At 37.1% G+C, this 26,147-nt stretch overlaps 1 protein-coding gene across 4 annotated transcripts in view; it reads right to left on the bottom strand.

Moving 5' to 3' along the window:
* The window catches only part of NEDD4 (NEDD4 E3 ubiquitin protein ligase), a 136,883-nt gene that overhangs the window by 86,824 nt on the left and 23,912 nt on the right, over positions 1–26,147 (bottom strand). For 3 of the 4 annotated variants that reach the window (XM_058737646.1, XM_058737647.1, XM_058737648.1), the window contains 2 exons: positions 23,162–23,240; positions 23,021–23,059 (listed from right to left, as the gene is read on the bottom strand). In XM_058737646.1, coding sequence (XP_058593629.1) covers positions 23,021–23,059; positions 23,162–23,240 — 118 coding nt within the window. The remainder of the gene's footprint in view (positions 1–23,020; positions 23,060–23,161; positions 23,241–26,147) is intronic. The other variant, XM_058737649.1, reaches the window with a different exon arrangement.

The following is a 26,147-nucleotide window of genomic DNA, read 5'->3' as shown; positions in this document are numbered from 1 at the left end:
ACTATAAGGGTACTTTAAATCCCTTTCACCTCTTTCACCCATCCTCTCACCCACCCTCCCTCTGGTAACCATAAGTTTGTTCTCTATATTTCAGAGTCTGTTTTTATTTTTTCAACTAATATCTTATTTTTTAATTTTTTTAAATTTTAATTTAAATTTTAGTTAGTTAACATGCAGTGCAATATTAGTTTCAGGAGTAGAATTCAGTGATTAATCACTTACATACAATACCCAGTGCTCATCACAAGTGCGTTCCTAGGACCAATCACCCATCTAGCCCATCAACCACCCACCTCCCTCTATCAACCCTCAGTTTGTTCTCTATTCTTTAACAGTCTTAAAAGTCTGTTTTTCTGTTTTCTTTTTTTTTCTTTGTTCATTTGTTTTGTTTCTTAAATTCCACCTATGAGTGAAATCATATGGTATTTGTCTTTCTCTGACCCATTTATTTCACTTTGCATTATACTATCTGGCTCCCTCCATGTTGTTGCAAATGGCAAGGTTTCATTCTTTTTTATGGCTGAGTAATATTCCATTACACACACACACACACACACACACACACACCCCACATCTTCTTTATCCATTCCTCTATTGATGGACACTTGGGTTGCTTCCATATTTTGGTTACTGTATATATGCTTCAGTAATCACAAGGGTTCATATATCTTTTAGAACTAATGTCTTTCATATTCTTTGGGTAAATACCCAGTAGTGAAATTACTGGGTCATATGGTAATTCTATTTTTACTTTGAGGAAACTCCATACTGTTTTCTCCAGAGGCTGCACCAGTGTGCACTCCCACCAACAGTGTACGAGGGTTCCTTTTTCTCCACATCCTCATCAACACTTGTTTCTTGTGTTGTTGATTTTAGTCATTCTGATAGGTGTGAGATGATATCTCATTGTGGTTTTGATTGGTATTTTCCTGATGATTAGTGATGTTGAGCATCTTTTCCTGTGTCTGTTGGCCACAGCTTGATGACTTTTGATCTACAGATACTGTGTCATCATCACCTAGATCAAAATATCAAATGCTCCATTGTACTTTATGTATTGTTTTCTCTATAAACACCCAGGGACAAAGAGGCCAACCTACTGGCAGTCATTTGATGGGGCTTCTGGGAGAGTTCTTTAAATAGGGCTGACTCAGCTAGGAGAGATGTCCCTTTTGCCCTTTGCATTTCTCTTCCTGTCTTGGTTAGGACAGCTGACTCTCTTATAATCACACTGTGACCATGGAGCAACTACGGGGATGGGAACCCCAATCAAGGGTGAGACTCCATGGGAATAGGAAAGTAGTGTAAGACAATAATCTTTTCTAAGAAGATGTAGAGGAATTTGGGGAGAAGATGAAACTTGAGCTGAAATTTCAATGTTGGGAAGAATTTGCATAAGAAAATATAGAGAACATTCACAGCAAGGAGATCACATTAAGAAAGACATGGAGGCAGAATGAGCATGCTCTAAGGAAATCAAACTGATAAGAACATTTTTGTATTATAAAATGGCAGTGGTGCCTGCCATGACAGGCACCTATTAAGCGTACAACTCTTGGTTTCAGCTCAGATCATGATCTCATGGTTCATGTGGTTGAGCCCTATGTTGGGCTCTGCGTTGGCAGTGCAGAGCCTGCTTGAGATTCTCTCTCTCTCCCTCTCTCTCTGACCCTCCCCTATTCATGTTCTCTCTCTCTCTCTCTCTCTTAAAAAATAAATAAACTTAAAGTGTTAAAAAATTTTGATTATTTAGGTTAGAGCCAGGCTGAGGGCACCGAAATACACAAAAAGGAGTTAGGACGTAATTGGTAGGAAAGAAAATGAAGCTTTTAAAAGAAAAATGACATGATGTAGGTCATACATAAATATTATTTTGTCAGTGATAAACAAAATAAATTGGGCTGAAGAGAAACCCTGTGGGGACTGTTGCTCCTATGACTCAAGCATGAAGTGTATATGAAAGCTTTGCCTGAGACAGTCCCAGTGAGAGTAGGAAGGGAGAAAGGCCATGAAAAACATTTTGAGGAAGAAAAATCAAAAGTCTCAGTGTCTATCAAAGTAAAGGTGGATAATGTAGATGTTTGAGGAATATTGCTAAAAAAATAGGTACCAGGTCTGATCTAATCAGAACTCTGCTGTCCTGGTTTGGCATTTAATTAATTGCTACCTAACAGAATTCTCTAATCTTACTATCTTATCTTTTTAATTTCTCTTTCCTATATAACTGGAATGACCTACCTAAAAGACTGGTTAAGCTATTTTTACTGCCCTACTCAAAAGGTGTTCCCAACAGCCTAAAGGATGAAATCCAAATGACTGAGCATGGAATGATCCCTCATGATCTGAACCCAATGAGCCTCTCCAGACACTTCTACACCCTGTTGATAGATCTAGATATAGCAGTAAACAGAGCAGAAGAAGCTGAAAACTCAAAACAATGCAGAAGGTTGAAGCAAGAGGGCAACTGCCCCAGTGAGACCATGTTTGAATAGTACTTTACCCTCTGGATGGTATACACACAGACACACACACACTTATCACACAGTTTCTCTTGTGCCTGATTTCAGTTATAGGTTTTGCAAAAATGCAACCACCAGTTTTAATATACAAAACTTACATGGGAACTAAAAATGTAACATAATTGTTGAGTGTTTATGCCTTTTATGTACAGAAGCAGTAGGTGATTTTTTCTATTCTATCACTGTTAAGTATGATTAGGTTATCAGAGATCACAGATGTATACACAGAAAAACCGTCCCTGAAGGAAAAAGAAACGATTTAGGAAATAAAAAGAAAACACTTAAAAAAATGTAAGTAGAAACGTTTGGGAAAGTTTTGCATCCATAAAGCAAAAATAGGATACTAGAAAAAGGGAACAACTAGAGAACAAAGAGGTGTTGGAAGTAAAAATGACTGTTGAGGGGCACCTGGGTGGTTCAGTCGGTTGGGTGTCCAATTCTTGATTTTGGCTCAGGTCATGATCTCTCAAGTTGTGGGATCCAGCCCCAATGACAGTGCAGAGCCTGCTTAGGATTCTCTCTCCCCTCCCTTATCCCTGTCCCTCCCCTGCTCTCCACCCCCCCCCCGCCAAAATAAAAAAACAATATGCTCTAAAAATGACTGTTGAATTCAAATATAAGCAACCTAAGGTACATTTGAAAAAATCTCTCAAAATGTAGAACAAAAAGCTAAGTTAAGGAAAGTATGAGAGAAAATAAAAAAGTGGATTATTTGAATCCTCTTTCAATGAAATAACTACATTCTAACACCCTAAAGTAGAAACTGAGAAAACTATGTGTGGGTCAAGTCCAGCCAGCCACCTGCTTCTTTTTGTTTTTTAAATAGCCCATGAGATAAGAATTTTTAAAATATTTAAAATGGTTATATTTTAAATGGATATATAAGTAGCTTCATAATACTCTCAATTTTTGCCTCTAGGCCCATAAACCTAAAATATTTATTTACTATATGTCTCTTAAAAAAAAAGTTTGCAGACCTGTTTCCTAAGACATTCACTGTATGTTATCTATTAATTTCTCTCCTATATAACTAGCAAGGTACTGGATAAGACCATCCTTGAAAGGTATGAGAAAACACTCAAACCATTCCCTGTGTTCTTTGGTTCACATGAGGAATTCTGGTTGAGAAAGAATTAGTCCAGGTGACTCCACAACAAACCAGTTGGAATACCCAAAATAATAATACAGAGAGAAGAAAACTATTAAAGAAATTCTTTACATAAACATTTTCAGAGCTGAAGGGAAACAGGAGTCTTTAAATTGAAATGCTTACCAAAGGCCCAGCACAATAATGGATTTTTAAAGCTGTACATACAAGGCATATCACTGTGAAATTTTAAAACACTGGATAAAGATAATTGTCAAACGTTTCACAGAAAAAGAACCACCACCAAAGGAACTAGAATCAGACTTTTCAACAGCAACACGCTGCTCAACGATGTTATCATGAAGCCATGCCCTCAAGTTTCTAAGGAAAAATTATTTTCAACCTAGAATCCCATGAGGGGCCAAACTATCAGCCAAACATAAGTTGGCTGTTTATTCATCTGTCATAGCTTGAGGTCAGATTGGGACATGGATGTGCAGGCAATTCAGCAATATGGGAATAATGGCCAGAATAACAAACAACAGTTAAAAAGTGGTTCCTCCTGGGAAGTAGGGATAGGGTGAAGGAAGTTGGGGCTCTAGAGTCTACCACTTTCCATTATAGCCCCTTTATACGATCTCATTTTATTTTATTTATTATTTATTTATTTTTTAAATTTTTTTAACGTTTATTTATTTTTGAGACAGAGAGAGACAGAGCATGAACAGGGGAGGGTCAGAGAGAGGAAGACACAGAATCTGAAACAGGCTCTAGGCTCTGAGCTGTCAGCACAGAGCCTGAGGCGGGGCTCGAACTCACCGACCGTGAGATCATGACCTGAGCCGAAGTCGGACGCTTAACCGACAGAGCCACCCAGGCGCCCCAATATACGATCTCATTTTAAAGCTATGTGTGAATTCTTTGATGAGATCGTGTTTTTAATTTATTAAAAAAAGGAGTAAAGCTATGGTCACAAAAAATAGTTTATAGCGTCATATTTTGGGAAGGGTAAAAGCAGGAGAGACAAAAATTAAAATGCTGATGATAGATTTTTTGAAAATCAAGAATAAGCATGTAGGTCTATAAATACATAAAACAGTAGAGAGAAAAATTTGGCAGAAGAGTAGCCAAATTTTTTCAAAGAACAACAAAGGTATTGATAAGTGTCAATTTACTCTACAGGGTTCATAAAGAATCTGAAGTAATGTTCCTGGAAATTCTACAGGTAGATGCAGGAAAAAAGCAATGCACATACATTTTTAAAACGTAGCTTTATTAAGATATATTTCACATACCATACAATTGACCCATCGAAAATGTACAATTTAATGGTTTTTAGTATTTTCATAGTGTACAACTACTGTCACAATTTTAGAACATTTTCATCACCTCAAAAAGTAAACCTCATGCCCTTTAGCAGTCACCCCTAACTTTCCCTCCACCACCCCAGTCTCAGGCAACCTCCAATCTATTTTCTGTCTCTATAAATTTGCCTATTCTTTTTTTTTAATGTTTATTTATTTTTGACAGAGAGAGAGACAGAGCATGAGCAGGGGAGGGGCAGAGAGAGAGGGAGACACAGAATCAAAAGCAGGCTCCAGGCTCCGAGCTGCCAGCACAGAGCCCGATGCGGGGCTCGAACTCACAGACCGCGAGATCATGACCTGAGCCGAAGTCGGACGCTCAACCGACTGAGCCACCCAGGTGCCCCTAAATTTGCCTATTCTAGACAGTTCATATAAATGGAATCATATAATATGTGATATTTTTTAATTGGTTTCTTGCTGCTTTTTCGAGGTCCACCCGTTTCGTAGCATGTTATCAGTACCTCATTTCTTTTTACAGCTGCAAAATATCCTATTGCATGCATATACCCCATTTTGTGTATCCATTCATCTGTTGATGGACATTTGAGCTGTTTCGACTTTTTGACTATAATGATTAATGATGCGATGAACATTCATGTGCAAGTTTTTGTGTGGACATATGATATTAGTACATCTTAAAATAAAACTGTGTAGGGGTGCCTGGCTGGCTCAGTCGGTTAAGCATCCGTCTCTTGATTTCAGCTCAGGTAATGATCTCAAGGTTTGTGGGTTTGAGCCCCACATCAGGCTCTGTGGTGGCAGTGTGGAACCTGCTTGGGATTCCCTCTCTGCCCCTCCCCCACTGACTCTGGCTCTCTCTCTCTCTCAAAACAAATAAATAAACTAAAAAAATGTTTTACAAGAACACTGTTAAATGAATTAGATATTTTTTTATAAGCATACAGCATTATATAAATAGAAAGTATCTTGGTATTTTTATTTATGTGTTTTATGTCTCTCTACTTTCTCTATATAGCAATTTTCATCAACAAATATAAAAATAAACTATAGATACATAGCTATGGGAGGGCATCTAAACACTAAAAAAGATACATAGTGAACAATAAATCACTCTCTTATCCTTGTCCTACTCTCAGAGAAAACACAGCACTTTCTTAGGTCTTTCCAGAAGTATTTTATGCAAATACCAACATATGAGAAAGCAATTTTTTGTTTCTGTTTTAACACAAATAGATGTATCATGCACACAGTGTTCTGTGCCTTAGCTCCTTCATTTAGCATATTTTGAAACCATGCCTTATTAATACATATATATCTGTTTCTTTTTAAATATCTGATGAGGGTTTTATTATGTGGCTATACCATAATTTACTTAGTACTTTAGGGTGTCCTCCATTTCTTCCTAGCTAACAGGATTCTGATTTTATTCAAATAGTGGATGACAATGTGTGTCAGGGATAGATGGTCACTCCCCATCCCCAGGGCCTGCATCCTAATTCTTCTAAGCCTCGTGGTAATTCCATTCTCCTTATCAAAGACTGGGTTAGAAATACATATATGAGACAATTGTAGCCCATGAGATGAGAATCAAAGTTCCGGGGAGAGCTTTTTTTGAAAAGGGTACTTCACTTTTTTAAGAGACACATGTTGGAAAACTCTCTCCATTTTCTATCTACAGACATGATCGTGTGAGGCTATGATGTCTGGAGCTGTTGCAAGCATCTTGTAGCCTGGACAGAAAGCTAAGAGAATCTCAGAGAGGCTGGGTCAGACATGACTGTCCAGATGCTGCAGTAACCCCATTCCTCTATGTATGATCCTTATTATTAGAGATAATAAACGTGCATATTGTTTAAGCCAATATTAGTTGTTACTTCAAGTATGTTACTTAACCCCCTAAAGCATCCTAAATGGTACACTTCTGCAGAGAGAAGGAGACTTCCCTAATATCTCCCTGACATTCCTGACATTATTCCCTAAATTCCCTAATATCTCCCTGGTGTTCACTCCCTAGCTTCTGGTGTTTTCCCTTTCATAATGCTCAGTACACTGGCAATTATTTTGAGAAGGATGTTCATAGGAGTCCACAGTAGACAGTGAGCTTTGTTGAGGGTAGGGACTGTGGTCATCTCATTAGCAAGCATCAGCAAAGTGCCTGGAAACAAATATAGAAAACTATCACACCAATTTTTTGTGTGTATGTAGAGGTGAGGAGTATAAATATATGCATAAAGATACATAGGAAACAATACAGGAAGATCGCACAGTGGTGGTTTTATGGTGATTAAATTACAGCTGATTGTTATTTCTCTCAATATATATATATAATACAGGGGCGCCTGGGTGGCTCAGTTGGTTAAGCATCTGACTTCAGCTCAGGGTTCATGGGTTTGAGCCCCGCATCAGGCTTTGCACTGACAATGTGGAGCCTGCTTTAGATTCTCTCTCCCTCTCTCCCTGGCCCTAGCCCATTCGCTTACACACTGTCTCTCAAAATATGTAAACTTTAAAATATATATAATACATATTATATATAAATATAAATAATAATACAGAAAATATTTATAATTGCTTCATTTGTCAGAATTTCCAGAACCAGAGTCTCTACTAGGCAGATAGATAAAAGGAAGATTTTACTACTTTGAAAGGCAACTTTGACAAACAAGTAACATGCTCATAAAAGGGCTCCTCAGACTCAAACAAACACAGAGTTCACCCAGGGGTGGCGGAGTATGCACAACAGAAAGAACCTGTGTTCCCACATTTTGAGATCTATATTTTCCTACAGAACACATGCATGAACATATACACATTACGTAAATACAGTTGGCCCTTGAACAACATGGGAGTTAGGGGTGCATTTGAAAATCTGCATATAACTTTTGACTCCCTCAAAACTCAATTACTAAGAGCTTACTGTTGACCAGAAGGCTTATGGGTAACACAAACATAAATCAAGATAATAAATGTGCTTACTGTTTTTTGTGTACCTTGTATGTATTATATACTGTATTCTTATAATAAAGCAAGCTGTAGGAAAGAAAATGTTATTAAGAAAATTGCAGGGGCGCCTGGGTGGCTCAGTCGGTTGAGCGTCCAACTTCAGCTCAGGTCACGATCTCGCGGTCCGCGAGTTCGAGCCCCGCGTCGGGCTCTGGGCTGACGGCTCAGAGCCTGGAGCCTGCTTCAGATTCTGTGTCTCCCTCTCTCTCTGCCCCTCCCCCGTTCATGCTCTGTCTCTCTCTCAAAAATAAATAAAACGTTAAAAAAAAATTTTTAAAAAAATTAAAAAAAAAAAAAAAAGAAAATTGCAAGGTAGGGAAATACATTTATAGTACTGTACCACATTTAAAAATAAATCCATACATAAGTGGACCCACAGTTCAAACTCATGCTGTTCAAGGGTCAACTGTATAATATGATGAGTATGACTACTAAGGATACAAACGAAGCACCATGGGAATATGAGGAATGGAGTGAACTGTCTTTTCAGATGCTCATGCACTATGCTCATACAATGTGTACATTGTTACCTTACTTGCCTGATGTTTTTCCCTCCTGTAACCTGCCTCCCTTAGTCTCATCTGAGCAACTCTAAGTGCAGGTTTCACTATAATTTGCTATTAAGCACTAACTTCAATTTGGAGTCTTTCCTGTTTGTTGACCTACTAATAACAATTCTCCACAAAAACTTTTTTTGAACCTCATATTTTCTCAAAGATGTAAAGGCTCCCTTCAACATCTGACCAAAATTTCCATTGGTTAAATGCCAAATAACCAAGTTTTGACTGTATTTATATTATCTCAATAAATATTTTATGTGAATACATTCAATTGAAAATATTTTGTGCTATGTATAATGATATAAATGACAAAGAGAAAAACAGAGGACCACACATAATAACGTCCTTTCGACAGAAAATACTAAATCACCATGTGTTGTCAGTTCTATTCTAGCTGTGATGAATCAGCATTCATCTATACAGATTTTTCTGGTCGTTCTTGCAATATATTTGCAAAGGTCTGTTGGAAATAAATGTGCAGCCTATGGTCCCAGAGTAAAGTAATGCTGGCTGAGACATTTGGTAATAGTGAAATTCTAGTAAAAGAAACAGTGAGTAAAAGACAGGAAGTTCCTAAGCCTGCTCTATCATTTAGAAATAGTCTTCTTTTTTATTTTTGTGGTAACATCTCTAATTCAAAAGTAGTACCGACTTTCAAGCATTCTTTCTAATGCTGGCTCTGATATATTTTTGGCTTTTAAAGAAGTTTTCCATTTGCGCTAAGTTAAAATTATTGCCACAAAGTTGTTCATATTACATCATCATCATCATTATTATTATTATTATTATTATTATTATTATTATATCTATAGGATACTCCTTTCATTCTTGATAATGGTCATTTGAACTTCTCTTATTTGAGCTAGCTGTAGTATATCAATTCTATTAATCTTTTCAAAGAAGCATGTTTGGTTTCATTTATTTTCTTGATTTTTTATCCATTTTCTAGTTCATTGATTCCCATTCTTATTTCCTTCCCTATATTTTGTTTTCTAAGATAGAAACTTAGATCACTGGTTTTAAGTCTTTCTTCTTTTGTATATAAGCACTTAAAGGTGTAAATTTGTCTCTAAGCACTGAATGTGCTCATCTCATATTTTGATAATGTTTGGATTTAATAATCAAGTTAAAATGTTTTGTAATTTTCCTTATGATTTCCTTGTTGATCCATGGCTTATTTAAAATTATGTTGCTTAATTTCCAAATATTTGCGGATTCCTCAGGTATATTTGTATCACTGAATTCTATTTTCAGAGACATGTTGAATCTTAAGTCTGTTAAATGTATTCAGACTTGTTTTATGGCCCAATATATAGTCTACCTTAGTGAATGTTCCATAGGCATATAAAAAGAATATATATTCTTCAGGTATTAGATGTAGTCTTCCATACATGCTAAATTGGTTGACTGATAGGTTGTTCAAATTGTTTATGTATTTACTGACATTTTTGTCTAGTTTATCACTATTGAGAGAAGAGTGATGAAATCTTCAACTATTCTGAATTTATTTCCCTATGTCTTTCAATTTTTGCTTTATAATTTTGAAGCTCCTTTATCAGACATCTTTTCTTGATGAATAAGCCCTTTTATGATTATGAAATGTCCAATGTCCCTGCTTATCTCTAGGAATACTTTTCATCCTGAAGTCTACTTACCTAATGTTAATACAGCCATATGAGGATTTTTTTTTTTTTTGGCATGGTGTTTGAATGGTGTATCTTTTTCTGTACTTTTACTTTTAATGTGTCTTTATACTCAAAGAGTGACTCCTATTAAGAGTCTATGGTTGAACCTTGCTTTTTTTTTTTTTTTTTTGGCACTTATTGATATGGTTGGCTTTACGACCATCGTCTTTCTATTTCTATTTTTCCTTCATTCCTCTTTTCTTTCCTTTTCTCTTTTTAAAAAATTATTAATCAGGTATTTCTTGGTATTTCATTTTATTTCCTTTATTGGAGTTTTACCTATAAGTTTCCATTTTAATTTTTTAGTGGCTGCTCTGAGGATGACAATATGAATCCTTAAACATCATAACTCTAATGGCCAGAGATGAGCTACTTGGATCTCTTTCAAGAGAACGTGCATTGCTGATTGACAGCTCCCAAGTGACCATGCACCTTTGAATCTACCCATTGTGTTCTCCCTGCCTACTCCCAAAGACTGGGCACAGCAGGGATTTAGAGCCTGGCCATTCATGCCCAACACAGGATTTCTCTAACAATCTTTCCTGGGAAACTCTCTGGCAGCTTGGATGAGACTTTCTCAGAACTGTGCTGCAATGTGGGGCTCTTCTTACCAATCCTTTTTCCCCTCCTTGCACAAGTGTTAGGGCTGCATGATGATCAGAAGGCTCTTCCCATATGTGTGTCCTCCCTCTTTAAGCTTCACATGTGCTTCCCCCAAAACCTCTTGCGTATCTATTCTCATCTGAGTGTCTGTTTCTTAGAGGACCTAAACCACACAAATGGTATGGGTGGTAGGGTTTTAGGACCAGCTCACACTTACCTAATGGCAAGGAGCTCCCCATCGTGAGAAGAATGTGGGACACATAAAGTCACTGGCATAAGGCAGTGGCTCAATACCTAAAGACTTCTTCAGTGGTGTGCTGGGGAAATGCCCTGGCTAAAATTCAGCTTAAACTGAGTCCACTGGTTCTGTGATCCACCCAATAGTCATTTTTCTTGTTTTCAAATGTAAAATTGGGACTGACATACTGGAACTTGGATCCCCTCACCACCACTACCACCACAGTGAATCCATGGGCTTGTGGGATAAGAGCTATCAAAGTGAGAAGGCCAAGTGGAAGCCTCTGAAACTGTCCTCCCTCTGGTCAAAGTAATAAATCTAAAACAACATTGAATAGATACGACAACAAAAACACAAACAGCAAAAGAAAAAATAAACTGAACATCCTCAAAATTAAAAGCTTTTGTGCTTTAAATAATACCATCAATAAAATCAAAACACACAACCCACAGGAGAAAAATTTTGCAAATCATGTATTTGACAAGGGACTTGTATCTGAAAATACAAAGAACCTGACAACTCAGTAACAAAAAGACAAATAATCCAATTATAAAATGGGCAAAGAATATAAACAAACACTTCTCCAAAGAAGATATGTAATGGCCAAAAAGCCATTGACCAACATCATTGGTCATCACAGAAATGCAAATGAAAACCATGAGATACCATTTTACACCCACTAGGGGGGCTAACATAAAAAGATAATAACAAGTGTTGTTGGGCACCTGAGGGGATCAGTCTGTTAAGAGTCCGACTTTTGATTTTGGTTCAAGATTTCACAGTCATGAGATAGAGCCCTGCATCAGGCTCTATGCTGGGCATGGAGCCTGCTTGAGATTCCGCCCCCACTCTCTTTCTCCTCTCTCTCTCCCTGTGCCCCTCCCCGATGAACATACAGACATGCACTCTTTTTCTCTCTCTCTAAGAAAAAAAAAAAGAGATAATAACAAGTGTTATCAAGGATGCGGAGAAATCAAAATTCATACTCAAAATTCATACACTGTTGGTGGGCATGTAAAGAGGTACAGCCACTTGGAAAACAGTCTGGCAATTCCTCATGTGATCCAGCAATCCTACCCCTAGGTATATACTTTCAAATGAAAATATATGTCCACACGTTATTCTTAACAGTTAAAAAGTAGAAACAACCTAGATGTCCATCAACTGATGCATGGATAAATAAAGTGTGGTTATCCATACAGTGGAATGTTATTTGGCAGTTTAAAAAATGAAGTACTGATGCACACTATAACATGGTTAAAACTTGGAAACCACGTATTGTTTGAAACCATTTACATGAAATGGCTCAAAGAGGCAAATCTAAGAGACAGAAAGTAGGTTGGTGGTTGCCTGGGAAGAAGGGCAAGTGTTGGGAAAAAATGGGGAGTGACAGCTAGTGGGCATGGGATTTCTTTTTGGGCTAATGAAAATGTTCTAAAAATTGATTTTGTTGATGGCTGCACAACTTTTTGAATATAATAAAAACCACTGAATGGTATACTTTGAGGGGGTGAATTGTATGTTATGCGAATTATATCTTAATAAAAGCTGTTTTTATAAAACAAAAATCGTGCAACCTGCTGTGAATATCAAAGATTAGTATCACTACTAAGGACCTAAATGATACATGGGTGGTTCCTATAATAGGTTCATTTAATTCTCCAGTCTGGTCCCTGCAGAATCCAGACAAACTTTGGAGAATGACTGTAGATACAAACTCAACCAAGTTAATAGCCCCAGTCACCCGCTGGTTTCTGAGCACAAGAAGTCCAGAGTGCCCTGGCTACAGCAGTAAACTGTGGTTTGATGGGACTCACTATGTCCCTTGGATTGAGTGTGCTTTCTTTTGGGAACTTGGACCTCTAACTTAGTAAAGTCCAGAGTTCTCTAGAACTCTCTAGAGCACATAATCCTTTAGTGGGTCTTTGGAAATGATGAGAAGTGGGGCCACTCCTACTTCTACCCCTTTGTTCCTGGACCCATGCATACTTTCTATTGCAGACAGAGCATCATGTTGAAGTCTCTGCTTTAGTGAATAAACTGGCACCCCATCTTTGCAGACTATTGCCTGTGCCATCAGTAGGACATTCTAGTGTGCTATAAGGTTGCTTGCTTATGGATGACGTCGCAGGTGATGTAACCAATGGATCCCATGGTCATGAGTTCATTCCTACATCTCTTTCTCTAGAAATTGAGTCCCCTGGAAGGATGAAATGTTATGTAGATTTCTATCCCTATAAAACATGCATTCTGTAAGCCCCCAGACACTTGTGCTGGCTGAGGTTCTGCAGACTGGAAAGGCAAACCCACACACAGAAGTAATTGGACAACAAATTACTGGCCTTTTCAAAGTGAAAGGGGCCCAATTTAGTAAGCTTACCACAAAATGGCTATAGTCATGAAGGTTAATGGTTAGCAGTTTTATTTTCTTATAAAATATTCATTTGGTTTTGGGATCAGGGTAATTCTGGCCTCATAAATGAATTGGGACATGTTCTCTCCTCTATTTTTGATAAGACATTGTGTAGAATTAGAATTATTCATTCCTTAAATATGGGATAGAATTCAGCAGTGAAAACACTTGGGCCTTAAGTTTTCTTTCTTGGAAGGTTTTTAACTTCAAAAGCAATTTCTTTAAGAGTTGCAGAATTTTTCAGATAATTTATTTCTTCTTAAAGTTTTGGTACTATGTATCTTTAAAGGAATTGGTCCATTCATCTAAGTTACTGAATTTATGGGCACAGAATTCATAGTATCCCTTACTATCCATTTAATGTCTGTAGGTTCTGTGGCTTCTTGATGAATTTACTGTTTTTTATTTGTTATTGTTTTTTGGGCTATATCTATTACTTTCTAGTGGTTGCACTAGGGATTACAATATACATACTTAACTTTTCATGGCCCACTTAAAGTTAGTATTAAGCCTCTTGACATAATATGTAGAAACCCTATAACAAAAAGGTTACTTTATCTTCACTCATTTATATTTTGGTTGTAATATGTATTATATCTACCTAAATTATAAATCCCACTAGTGTTTTAATTTTTCCTTTCAATAGTCATAAATATTTTAAAGAACTCAAGAGGGAAAGATAGTATAATAACCAATACTTATTCTATTGGTTCTTCATTTCTGAAGTAAAATTTACATCTGATATAATTTACCTTCAACCTAAGTAATTTCCTTTAGCATTTTCTTTAGAGTATGTCTATTGGCAGTAAATTCTCTTATTTTTCCTCAGCTTAGAATACCTTTATTACACTATCATTCCTGAGGGATATTTTCGTTAGATATAGAATTCTGAGTTGACTGTTGTTTCTTCCTTTGCTACCTTAATTATGCCATTTCATCATAGTTTCTGAGGAGAAATATTTAGCTTTTTAAGTCATTATACCTCTATACATAATGTACCATTTTCCCTGTTTTCAAATTTTCTTCATTATCTTTGGTTCCAGCAACTTGATTATGATGTGTCTGTGCATGGTTTTCTTTGCATAAACTCTCTTTGGGTTTTGCTGAACTTCTTTAGACTATAAATGCATTTCTTTCACTAAATTTGTAAATTTTGGTAGTTATTTCTTCAAATATTTTTTTCTACCAATGCCTTTTTCTTCTTCTTCGAAGACTTCAATGACCCAAATATTAGGCTCTTTTAATATTGTTTATAGGTCCCTAAGACTCTATTAATTTTTTTAATCTTTATTTTCTGTTCTTCAGATTAGATCATTTCTACTGCTTATCTTCAAGTTCACTAATTCTTTTCACTGTTATCTTCATTCTGATACTGAACTCATTCAATGATTTTTTAAATTTCAGATTTTATATTCTTAAGTTCTAATATTTCTATTTCATTCGTTTTTAGTTTTTAATATGTGAGAATATCTATTTTCCCATTCATTTCAAGACTGTTTACCTTCATATAATGGAGCATAATTATAACGATTATAATAGCTGCTTTAATATAATACAGCTGTTTTACTGGTAATTCCAATATCTGCATCATCTTGGTATTGGCACTTGTTGATTGTCTCTCCTTTTGAGAACTGGTCATATTGTTGAGGTTCGTTGTACGTAAAATAATTTTAGATGCTTTTTTTCAGCATTTATTCAATGTTTATTGATTTGAATTATGTTGTTTGTGTTCAAACTTAAATATCCATTTGGTAGTGCAAAATAGGCTCATTTTTTTTATGGTACCTTCATATTTTTTAATACTATATTTACTTTTTAATTTACATCCAAGTTAGTTAGCATGTAGCGCAAGAATGATTTCCAGAGTGGATTCTTTAATGCTCCTTATCCACTTAGCCCATCCCCTCCTCCCACAACCCCTCCAGCAACCCTTTTCTCTATATTTAAGAGTCTCTTATGTTTTGTCCCCCTCCCTGTTTTTATATTATTTTTGTTTCCCTTCCCTTATGTTCATCTGTTTTATATCTTAAATTCCTCTTATGAGTGAAGACATATATTTGTCTGACTAATTTCACTTAGCATAATACCCTCTAGTTCCATCCATGTAATTGCAAATGGCAAGATTTCATTCTTTTTGATCGCTGAGTAACACACCATTGTGTGTGTGTGTGTGTGTGTGTGTGTGTGTGTGTGTGTGTTACATCTTCTTTATCCATTCATCCATCGGTGGATATTTGGGCTCTTTCCATACTTTGGCTATTGTCAATAGTGCTGCTATAAACATTGGGGTGCATGTGCCCCTTCAAAACAGCACACCTGTATCCCTTGGATAAATACCTAGTAGTGCAATTGCTGTATTGTAGGGCAGTTCTATTTTTAACTTTTTGAGGAACCTCCATACTGTTTTCCAGAGTGGCTGCACCAGTTTGCATTCCCATCAGCAGTGAAAAAGAGATCCTCTTTCTCCATGTCCTTGCCAACATCTGTTGTTGCCTGAGTTGTCCATGTTAGCCATACTGAGAGGTGTGAGGTGGTATCTCATTGTGGTTTTGATTTGTATTTCCATGATGATGAGTGATGTTGAGCATGTTTTCATGTGTCAGTCTTGTTCCTGACTTTAGGGGTAAGCTCTCAGTTTTTCCCCATTGAGGATTATATTAGTGGTGGGTCTTTCATATATGGCTTTTATGATCTCGAGGTATGATCCTTCTATCCCTACTTTCTTGAGGGTTTTTATCAAGAAAGGATGCTGTATTTTGCCAAACGCTTTCTGTTCATCTATTGAGAGGATCATGTGATGTATCACATTGATGTGACATACCACAGTGATTGTTTTGCAGATATTGAACCAGCCCTGTATGTCACGTATAAATCCAATTGGTCATGGTGAATAATTTTTTTAATGTATTGTTGTATCATGTTTGCTAGTTATCTTGTTGAGGAATTTTGCATCCATGTTCATCAGGGAAATTGGTCTGTAGTTCTCCTTTTAGTGGGGTCTTTGTCTGGCTTTGGAATCAAGATAAAGCTGGCTTCATAGAAAGAGTGTGGAAGTTTTCCTTCCATTTCTATTTTTTGTTACAGCTTCAAGAGAATAGGTGTTAACTCTTAATTTAAATGTTTGGTAGAATTCCCCTGGAAAGCCATCAGGCCCTGGCCTCTTGTTTCTTGGCAGATTTTTGATTATTAATTCGATTTCTTTACTGGTTATGGATCTGTTCAAATTTTCTATTTCTTCCATTTCAGTTTTTATAGTTTATATGTTTCTAGGAATTTGTCTATTTCTTCCAAATTGCCCATTTTATTGTCATATAATTGCTCGTAATATTCTCTTGTTACTGTTTATATTTCTGCAGTGTTGGCTGTGATTTCTCCTCTTTCATTCTTGATTTTGTTTATTTGGGTCTTTTCCTTTTTCTTTTTGACCAAACTGGCTAGAGGTTTATCAATTTTGTTAATTCTTTCAAAAAACCAGCTGCTGGTTTCATTGATCTGTTCTACTGTTTTTTTGGTTTCAACAACATTGATTTCTGCTCTAATGTTTATTATTTCCTGTCTTCTTCTGTTTTTGGGTTTTATTGACTGTTGTTTTTCCAGCTCTTTAAGGTGTAAGATTAGGCTGTGTATCTGAGATCTTTCTTCCTTCTTCAGGAAGGCCTGGATTGCTATATACTTTCCTCTTATGACCACCTTTGATGCATCCCAGAAGTTTGGGGCTGTGGTGTTATCATTTTCATTGGCTTCCATGGACTTTTTAATTTCCTCTTTAACTTCTTGGTTAGTCCATTCATTCTTCAGTACGATGGTATTTAGTCTCCAAGTATTTATTATCTTTGCACATTTTTTCTTGTGGTTGATTTCAAGTTTCATAGTATCATGATCTGAAAATATGCACAGTATGATCTCGATCTTTTTGTACTTATTGAGGACTGATTTGTGTCCCAGTATGTGATCTATTCTGGAGAACGTTCCATATGCACTGGAGAAGAATATATATTCCGCTGCTTTAAGATGAAATGTTCTGAATATATCTGTTACGTCCATCTGATCCAGTATGTCATTCAAAGCCATTGTTTCCTTGTTGGTTTTCTGTTTAGATAATCTCTCCATTGCTGTAAGTGGGGTGTTGAAGTCCCCTACTAGTATGGTATTATTATCAATGAGTATATGTTTGTGATTAATTGATTTATATATTTGGGTGCTTCTACATTTGGAGCATAAATGTTTACAATTGTTAGATCTTCTTGGTGGATAGACCCCTTAATTAGGATATAATGCCCTCTTCTTCTCTTATTACAGTCTTTATTTTAAAGTCTAGATTGTCTGAGATAAGTGTGGCTACTCCGGCTTTCTTTTGGTGACCATTAGCACAACAGATGGCTCTCCATCTCCTTAATTTCACTCTGAAGGTGTCTTTAGGTCTAAAGTGGGTCTCTTGTAAACAGCATATAGATGGATCTTGTTTTCTTATCCATTCTGTTACCCTATGTCTTTTGATTGGAGCATTGAGTCCATTGACGTTTAGAATGAGTACTGAAAAATAGGAATTCATTGCCATTATGTTGTCTGTAGAGTTGGAATTTCTGGTGGTGCCCTCTGGTCCTTTCTAGTCTTTGTTGCTTTTGGTCCTTTTGGTTTTGTTTTTGTTGTTGTTTGTTTGCTTGTTTGTTTTTGCCTTTTCTCCCCTCAGAGAGTCCCCCTTAAAATTTCTTGCAGGGCTGGTTTAGTGGTCACAAACTCCTTTAATTTTTGTTTGTCTGGGAAACTTTTTATCTCTCCTTCTATTTTGAATGACAGCCTTGCTGGATAAAGAATTCTTGGCTGCATATTTTTCCAATTCAGCACATTGACTATGTCCTGCCACTCCCTTCTGGCCTGCCAAGTTTCTGTGGATAAGTCTGCTGTGAACCTGATCTGAGGTTAAGGACTCTTTTTCCTTGCTGCTTTCATGATTCTTTCCTTGCGTGAGTATTTTGTGAATTTAACTATGATATGCTTTGTTGATGGTCAGCTTTTGTTCAATCTAGTAGGAGTTCTCTGTGCTTCCTAGATTTTGATGTCTGTGCCTTTCCCCAGGTTAGGATAGTTTTCCGCTATGATTTGCTCACATAATCCTTCTACCCCTTCCTCTCTTCCTCTTCTGGGACCCCTATGATTCTTATGCTGTTCCTTTTTAATGAGTCACTGAGTCCTCTAATTCTTAAATCATGCTCTTTTGCCTTAGTTTCCCTCTTTTTTTTCTGCTTCATTGTTCTCCATAAGTTTGTCCTCTATATCACTGATTGGCTGCTCTGTTTCATCCATCCTTGCCACCGGGGCATTCATTCGAGATTGCAGCTCAGTTATATCATTTTTTATTTCATCCTGACTAGCTTTTACTTCTTTTATCTTCGCAGAAAGGGATTCTAATCTATTTTCAACTCCAGCTAGTATTCTTATTATCATGATTCTAAATTCTGGTTCAGATATCTTGCTTGCATCTGTGTTCATTGAACCCCTGGCTGTCATTTATTCCTGTTCTTTCTTTTGGGGTGAATTCCTTCATTTTGTCATTTTGAAGGAAGAAAGGGAATTAATAAGACAAAAAAATTAAAATAACAAAATTAAAAGCAACACAAAAAAATCAAGTAAAGGATGCTAGATCCTAGGTGTGTTTTGGTCTGGTTATTGAAAGGAGCTTGGGAGATTAGAGAAGAAAGGGAAAGATAAGAAAAGAAAAAAAAAGGAAAATAGAAAAAAGAAAAAAAAGGAAAACGTTTGAAAATTTGAAAAAATGAATACAATGAAATAGAATAAAATGAAATGATGGAAGTAAAATAGAATTTGAAAAATTTACAAAAAAGTTAAAAATACAGGAAAAAATTTAAAAATATTTTTAATAAAAATGGAAAATAAAAATAAATTTTTTACTCTTTATGTATTCAAGAATAAGAAAATAAAAAGAAAAAAAATTGAATAGATGGACCAGCGAACAGACTGAAATACAATTGAAATTACATCGATTTCTCCTAGAAGACAAACTATGAGGCAATTTATAGTCCATAAACTAAGCAAGCGGAGAGACTTGTGGTGTTCCTGAAGCGTAAGGTTGGCCCAGTTGGGCAGGGCTTAGTGTAGCGGTTCCATTCTCCACTAGATGGCGCTGCTTAGCTCACAGGCGTGGATTGTTGTGTTGCATGTAGGGGTGTATGTGCATGCAGGGGATGGGAAAATGCTGTCACTAAGCTACCCAGTCTCTAGTGTCAGAGCTCTGTGCTCTCCCAACTGGCAATTGAGCACACCTCCTCTGTCTCTGGCTTCTGTCCACTCCCCGCTTTTACAATGTCCATAACCAAACAGTCAGGCTGCCAAGTGGCACCTCCCTCCTGAGTTTTATCCCAGATGTTGCTGTGTTTCCCAACCCCTCACTTCTGAGGGACTGCAGCCTTGACCCATTCTGACCCTCTGGGGTAGGGTCTCCCTGAGCAATGGCCGGGTGCCCCCCTACTCCCAGGAATGTTCGCGAGACTGTGCTGCTGCCGATGCCCAGAGACTGTGGCTGGGTGCTAGCCTGTCCTAGAAAAAGTTCACGTGATCGTGTAGCAGCAGTGTTTCAGGGATTATGGTAAATCACAACACACATCTAGGGCCAGGCTTCACTCTTAACATCCTTGTTCCAACACCAGTGAATGTGGCTGTTCTCCAGGGTCCACTGGGACCTTTGCCTGTGGGGTGGCCACACAGACTCTACCAAATGTCCTCCCAGCAGGGGAACCATCTCTCCCCTTGTGGCCCAAGGACCCCTCGGACCTCACTCTCTGCTCCTGGGGATCTGCCCTTCCCACCAGAGTACCACTAGGTATTGAGCTATGTGGAGTTTCAGACTCTGCGCTCCCCGTTTATAGAGTTTTAATGAAATTTAAACCCTCTCCTTTCTCCTTTCTCCCTTTTCTATTCAGTCCCTTGCATACTCTTTCTTTTCTCTCCCACTGCTTTGGTGGGGGGATGCTTTCTTGTACTCTCTTCCTGTCTCTGTCCTCTCTTTGGAAACAAAAATAGCTCCCTGACCTCTGCAGCTCCCCTCTACCCCAGTTTACCTCTCTGTGCCACATACCTGCCAAGATCTGTGGTTCAGGTTGTGAAGATTGTTGTGTTAATCCTCAAATCAGTTTCCTAGGTGTGCAAGATGGTTTAGTGTTGATCTGGCTGCATTTCAGGGATGACAGACACAAAAAAAACTTCCATGCTGTTCCCCATCTTGGCCTCTCCCCAGGTGCATTTTTAATATTATGTTGTGACACTCTGGATTCTGCTAAGATCCTTAATAGCTTTACAGTTGTTTATAGCATCAATGCCCTATTACTGCATCATGGCTAAAATTAGATGTGTTAATTTTTTTTTAATTCTTGAAAAAAATAATGAGATAAATATATCTCTAATGTGATAAATAATAAAAAGCTATTTTTAATGGAGAAAAGCTAGATAAACTCTCATTAAAATTGGAAACAAGACAAATAAACATTTGTCCCTATTAGGGCCAAACATTATGACAAGTACAGGCCAATCATATTAGAAGGAAAAAAGAGTAAGAGGTCCAAAAATCTTCAATACATTGAAAACACATACATTTCTAAGAAAAACACACAAAAAAAATAAGTAAAATAATAGTGAAAGTGTAAATAAATAAAACACTTAACCACTTGAGAATGTTAAAATTCTCTCCTAAGCAATATTTGTGCCAAACAAGCAATCAAAACCAGAGGTTACCAAATCTGGAATTTATTCGGGTAAAGGTAAGCCAGAAATTTAGCTTCATTTTTCCCCATATGACTATCCAGCTGACTCAATACAATTTCCTCAAGAATCTAAAATTTCCAAACTGATTTAAAATGCTATTTTCATGCCATACTAAATAGGGTAAGGGAGATCTCCTTCTCTAAACAAGAAAAACCAGAAGCACTCTAGTTGGTGCTGTTGGCTGGATTTTCAGTAACAGCTTCTCAGACATTTGCTTCAGCAATTTCTTTCCTTCCAATTCACTTTATTAAAACAAGACTAAACAAATAAAAAATCTTCAAACGTGGAATACAGAAGAGTGACTTCTGTTTTCCTCACCAAAGTCTGGTGTGGCACCATAACAGCCTGCAGACAGGCTAGTGTTTAAGGAATGGTCAGCTACGGTTGACCATTGTTGAGAGCATTAAGTAGGATGAGACTAGATGAATGTGGCAACATGGGGGTCAGTGGTGACCTTAGTAAGAGCAGTTTTATTCCAACGATGCAGGTGTGAGTTAGGTTAGAGTAGGTTAAAGAATGCATTAGAGAAGTAGATGTAGGGGCACCTGGGTGGCTCAGTCGGTTAAGCGTCCGACTTCGGCTCAGGTCATGATCTCACGGTCCGTGAGTTTGAGCCCTTCCTCCCTCTGTGCTGACAGCTCAGAGCCTGGAGCCCATTTCAGATTCTGTGTCTCCCTCTCTCTCTGCCCCTCCCCTGTTCATACTCTGTCTCTCTCTGTCTCAAAAATAAATAAACGTTAAAAAAATTAAGAAAAAAAAAAAAGAAGTAGACGTGATGGGGACAGCTCTTACAATGCAACTCTTATAAGAACATTGGTTATTTAAGTGAACAAAGAAATTTAAGTCCACAACTAAAGGGGAATATGAGGCAAGGGAGGATATTTTAAGGATGGAATGTACAAATGGGAATGATCCAGCAGAGAAGGGGAGATTACTGATATGCATCTCTACCATTACTTGGAGGGTATTGATTCTGGAATCAGCAATCTGACATTTAGGTACAAAGAAACATTGTCAATTTGAGGACCCTCCTGAGGAGTCTGAAATAACTGCTGATTTGGAGTTTGCTCTTGTGGTATAGGAAGGAAGGGTGAGGGGGATGACATGAATGTGAATGAAGGATATATGAAAAGAAATACATCTATTTATTGATAGGCCCTCACCATCTCTAGTCCAGATCAGTCTATTTAATAAGTGACTGTGGAGACACAAATGTTGAATGATCTTTAGGGGAAAACACCAAAATCTGCTACATTTGAATAAGACTATCATATAGACTTTAACCCATAATTAAAGTGGAATAAGATAGGGACACCTGGGTTGCTCTATCAGTTAAATGTCCAACTCTTGATTTCAGCTCAGGTCATGATCTCATGGTCTGTAAGATTGAACCCCATGTTGGGCTCCATGCTGACAGCATGGAGCCTGCTTGGGATTTTCTTCCTCTCTCTCTGCCCCTCTCCCACTCATGTGTGCTCTCTCTCATGCTCTCAAAACAAATAAATAAATAAATAAATAAATAAATAAACAAACAAACAAACAAACCTTTTAAAAAAGTAGAATAAGATAATTCCAGGTTTATAATCATCTTTTACCTCTTTGTTACCTTACATACATGTTTTTTATATAAGATAAATGGTTCCAGGACCATGTCATCATGGGGATACTGAGCTTTAACACTTTTTAAATTTTTAAAAATCTAGACAAATTATTATAAGATACATTTCAGAATATGATAAATAATAGTATCATTCTAATCTATTGAAAACAATTTTTTGCTGTTTTACTGAAATAAAATTCATACTTACTCTGAATAGTATTTCTTCATTCCATTTTGGATTCAAAGTCTAAAAGACAATAAACAGAGTATAACTATTTTTTAAATATTTTTGTCATATAAAAATAAAGCAAAGTATATTAAAATTTTTTTGAATATTGCTACGTCTAACCTTTTTAATGGTTTTCGTTTGCACACTTGTAAAAATTCCATTCATTGGGTCATATAATGTCACTCTCACATATGGATCACTGTTAAAATAAAAAAACATATATATAATTGTTGCTTATTCCCAAACTCAGATTGCTCAACCTATAAAAATCACAGATTTTTCCTTGTTAGCAATTTCTTTTTTTTTTTTTAAACAGACTTTTTTTTTTTAATTTTTTTTTTTTAATGTTTATTTATTTTTGAGACAGAGAGAGACAGAGAATGAGCAGGGGAGGGGCAGAGAGAAAGGGAGATACAGAATCTGAAACAGGCTCCAGGCTCTGAGCCGTCAGCACAGAGCCCGTCGCGGGGCTTGAACTCACGAACTGTGAGATCATGACCTGAGCCGAAGTCGGACGCTTAACCGACTGAGCCACCCAGGCGCCCCTTGTTAGCAATTTCTACAATTATTTCCTACTGTTAAAGGGAGGGTTCCTTGGCAGGAGTAGGTAATTATAGTAATTTCTGCATCTTGTTGAAAAGCTAAAGTACTGTGTTAGTGAAATAGACAAAGAATTGGAAAGAAACCTTTTAATCCAATTTAGTGATTTCCAACCTATTTCGATTTTTCAAATTTTGTTCAGTTTTTATTACATTCTTTCTTCTTTGGGGTTAAGATGGTTAATTTGATTCTTAAGCCTAGCTTTGCAAGACCTCAGGTTGTTCCAAGTTATCTCAAGGGTGTAAACTGTTTTTACAAAATAAGACAAAGTGCTTTCAGTTCAAAATAATTATGTGTCATGTAACCCCTTCTACAAAGTGACATGGAAAAGAAAAATCTTGTGATACATAAGTTTGCAAAACAAAAGACCGTACACTTTACCTGTCCCTGGTCAAATTCCTCCCATTTCCTTTGGGGATCCCAAGTACTCATGATTCTCCACCACCAACTCCCCCTCCAATTTCCTCATACAACCTTACTTCTTACTTTGACAAAAATCAAAGCCATCAGACCACTCCCAAGACCCCGGTATTTATCAGAACTCATCCTTACCCCTAACCTCAGTGATTCAGGTGTTGTGCCCCTATTTGAGGCCAATTCCTCTTTGTACATGTTCTAACCACCTGCTCTGGAAACTTCTATCATCTATTTTCATTTCTCCCTTTTGTATCTTCAGCTTTTCTTTTCACCTGTGTTTTTCTAGTCACATAATTATGTTTTTAAACCACCTCCTCCCCTTAACTCTTCCTCCTTCCTCCAGCAAATTGATCTAGATTGTCTTTCCTCCCACCTCAAACTTTCTAGGAAAATAATCTGTAATAATAATAATGACTAATATTTATATAGCAATTACTCTATGCCAGGTACCATTCTAAGCAGTTTACATATATTAACTCTTAGAATCCTTATAACTGCCTGTGAGGTAGGTATGATTATTGTTTTTATTTTGTACAGAGAGATAGTTCAAATCATAGCAGATCATACAGCTACTAAGTGCAAGAGTGAGAACTGACACTCAAGCACCTGGCTTCAGAGGCCATGTTCTTAGCTACTCTAGCCCACCACCTCCCTTTCTTCATTTCCTCAACCCCCACTGCTCTTCAAAGTCTTAAAATCTGGTTGCCACCTCTTTCTTTCTAACCCATCCCTCTGAAAATGCTAAAATCACCAATTTTGCTAAAACAATCAACACTCTCCAGGCACTGATTTTGCTGGTCCTCTCTTTATTTAATACTACTGATTAGTTTCTCTTTGAAACTAATCTCATTTGCTTTCATGACACAACTCCCTTCTGGTTGTCCTTATACTATCCTGATTGTTCTCTCTCGGCTGCTTTCTTAGGCTCCTCTCCTACTACCTGCCAGTTAAATACTGAAACTCCCTTAAGTATTGCCCTTGGTCCTTTATTCTCTCTACCTTTTCCCTTCACAATCTCATCCATGGTTTTAACAACTAACTGTGTATTCTCAAATATAAATGTTAAACATAAATGTAAATATAAGTATATATCCTCAATCTCACCACCCAGTTAGACCCTGCCACCTGGCTGTTTCAGAGTTGATCTTCCCTCCCCCCCCACCCCCCCTTTTTTTTTTGCCTTTTTCCACGTTATTTATTCACAGTCACATAGCGACATGAAGGGAATACACCAATTAGGAGTTTTTTGGAGAGAATGGGGTATGGGTGGAAGGGTGGGACTTAAACAGAAAATAATCTTATACACAACTAGATAGAAGATTTACACATATCTTTTTAAAAAATAGTATTCTCTGAGGGTAATTGAGTAAGATAAAGTCATCATGAACAAAATAAATTAGCAACTTCTTATTACTGCATAACCGAAAACAAAAGTCTTAGGAAATGGTTTGCAGTTTCTGTCATGATTTATAGATACTTATGTGATATATATTTCCAACATGGAAAAATAAAGACTAACACTGAGTAGTAGATTACCACAATGCAGAGGGAACTTGAACACATGAAAAGAGCTACCATCTGGTAGCAAAAATATATTTATGCTGATATTAGTATCAAGATTAAAGACACTCAAATAAGTTATGCCAATACAGCAGAACTATTATTCCTAACATCATAAGAACAATTTCTAAATTTTTTTTTTAACGTTTATTTATTTTTGAGACAGAGAGAGACAGAGCATGAACGGGGGAGGGTCAGAGAGAGGGAGACACAGAATCTGAAACAGCCTCCAGGCTCCGAGCTGTCAGCACAGAGCCCGACGCGGGGCTTGAACTCACGGACCGTGAGATCATGACCTGAGCCGAAGTCGGCCGCTCAACCGACTGAGCCACCCAGGCGCCCCATAAGAACAATTTCTTATTACTCCTACTCATAACTAAAAAGTCTAAGAGCTCTGCCCAATTTTCAATTGGCTGTTCTATCATATTATTTTTAAATTGTAAAAGATCTTTATATATATTGTGAATTAAAGGCTTCTATCAGATACAGGTTTTGAAAATATTTCCTCCCCATCTGTGGCTTGCCTTTT

Source organism: Neofelis nebulosa, chromosome 7 (genome assembly GCF_028018385.1).
Source record: "Neofelis nebulosa isolate mNeoNeb1 chromosome 7, mNeoNeb1.pri, whole genome shotgun sequence".
NCBI classification, from domain to species: Eukaryota; Metazoa; Chordata; class Mammalia; order Carnivora; family Felidae; genus Neofelis; species Neofelis nebulosa.
The sequence above is the reverse complement of the archived record's forward strand: the minus strand, read 5'-3'. Positions and strand labels throughout refer to the sequence as shown.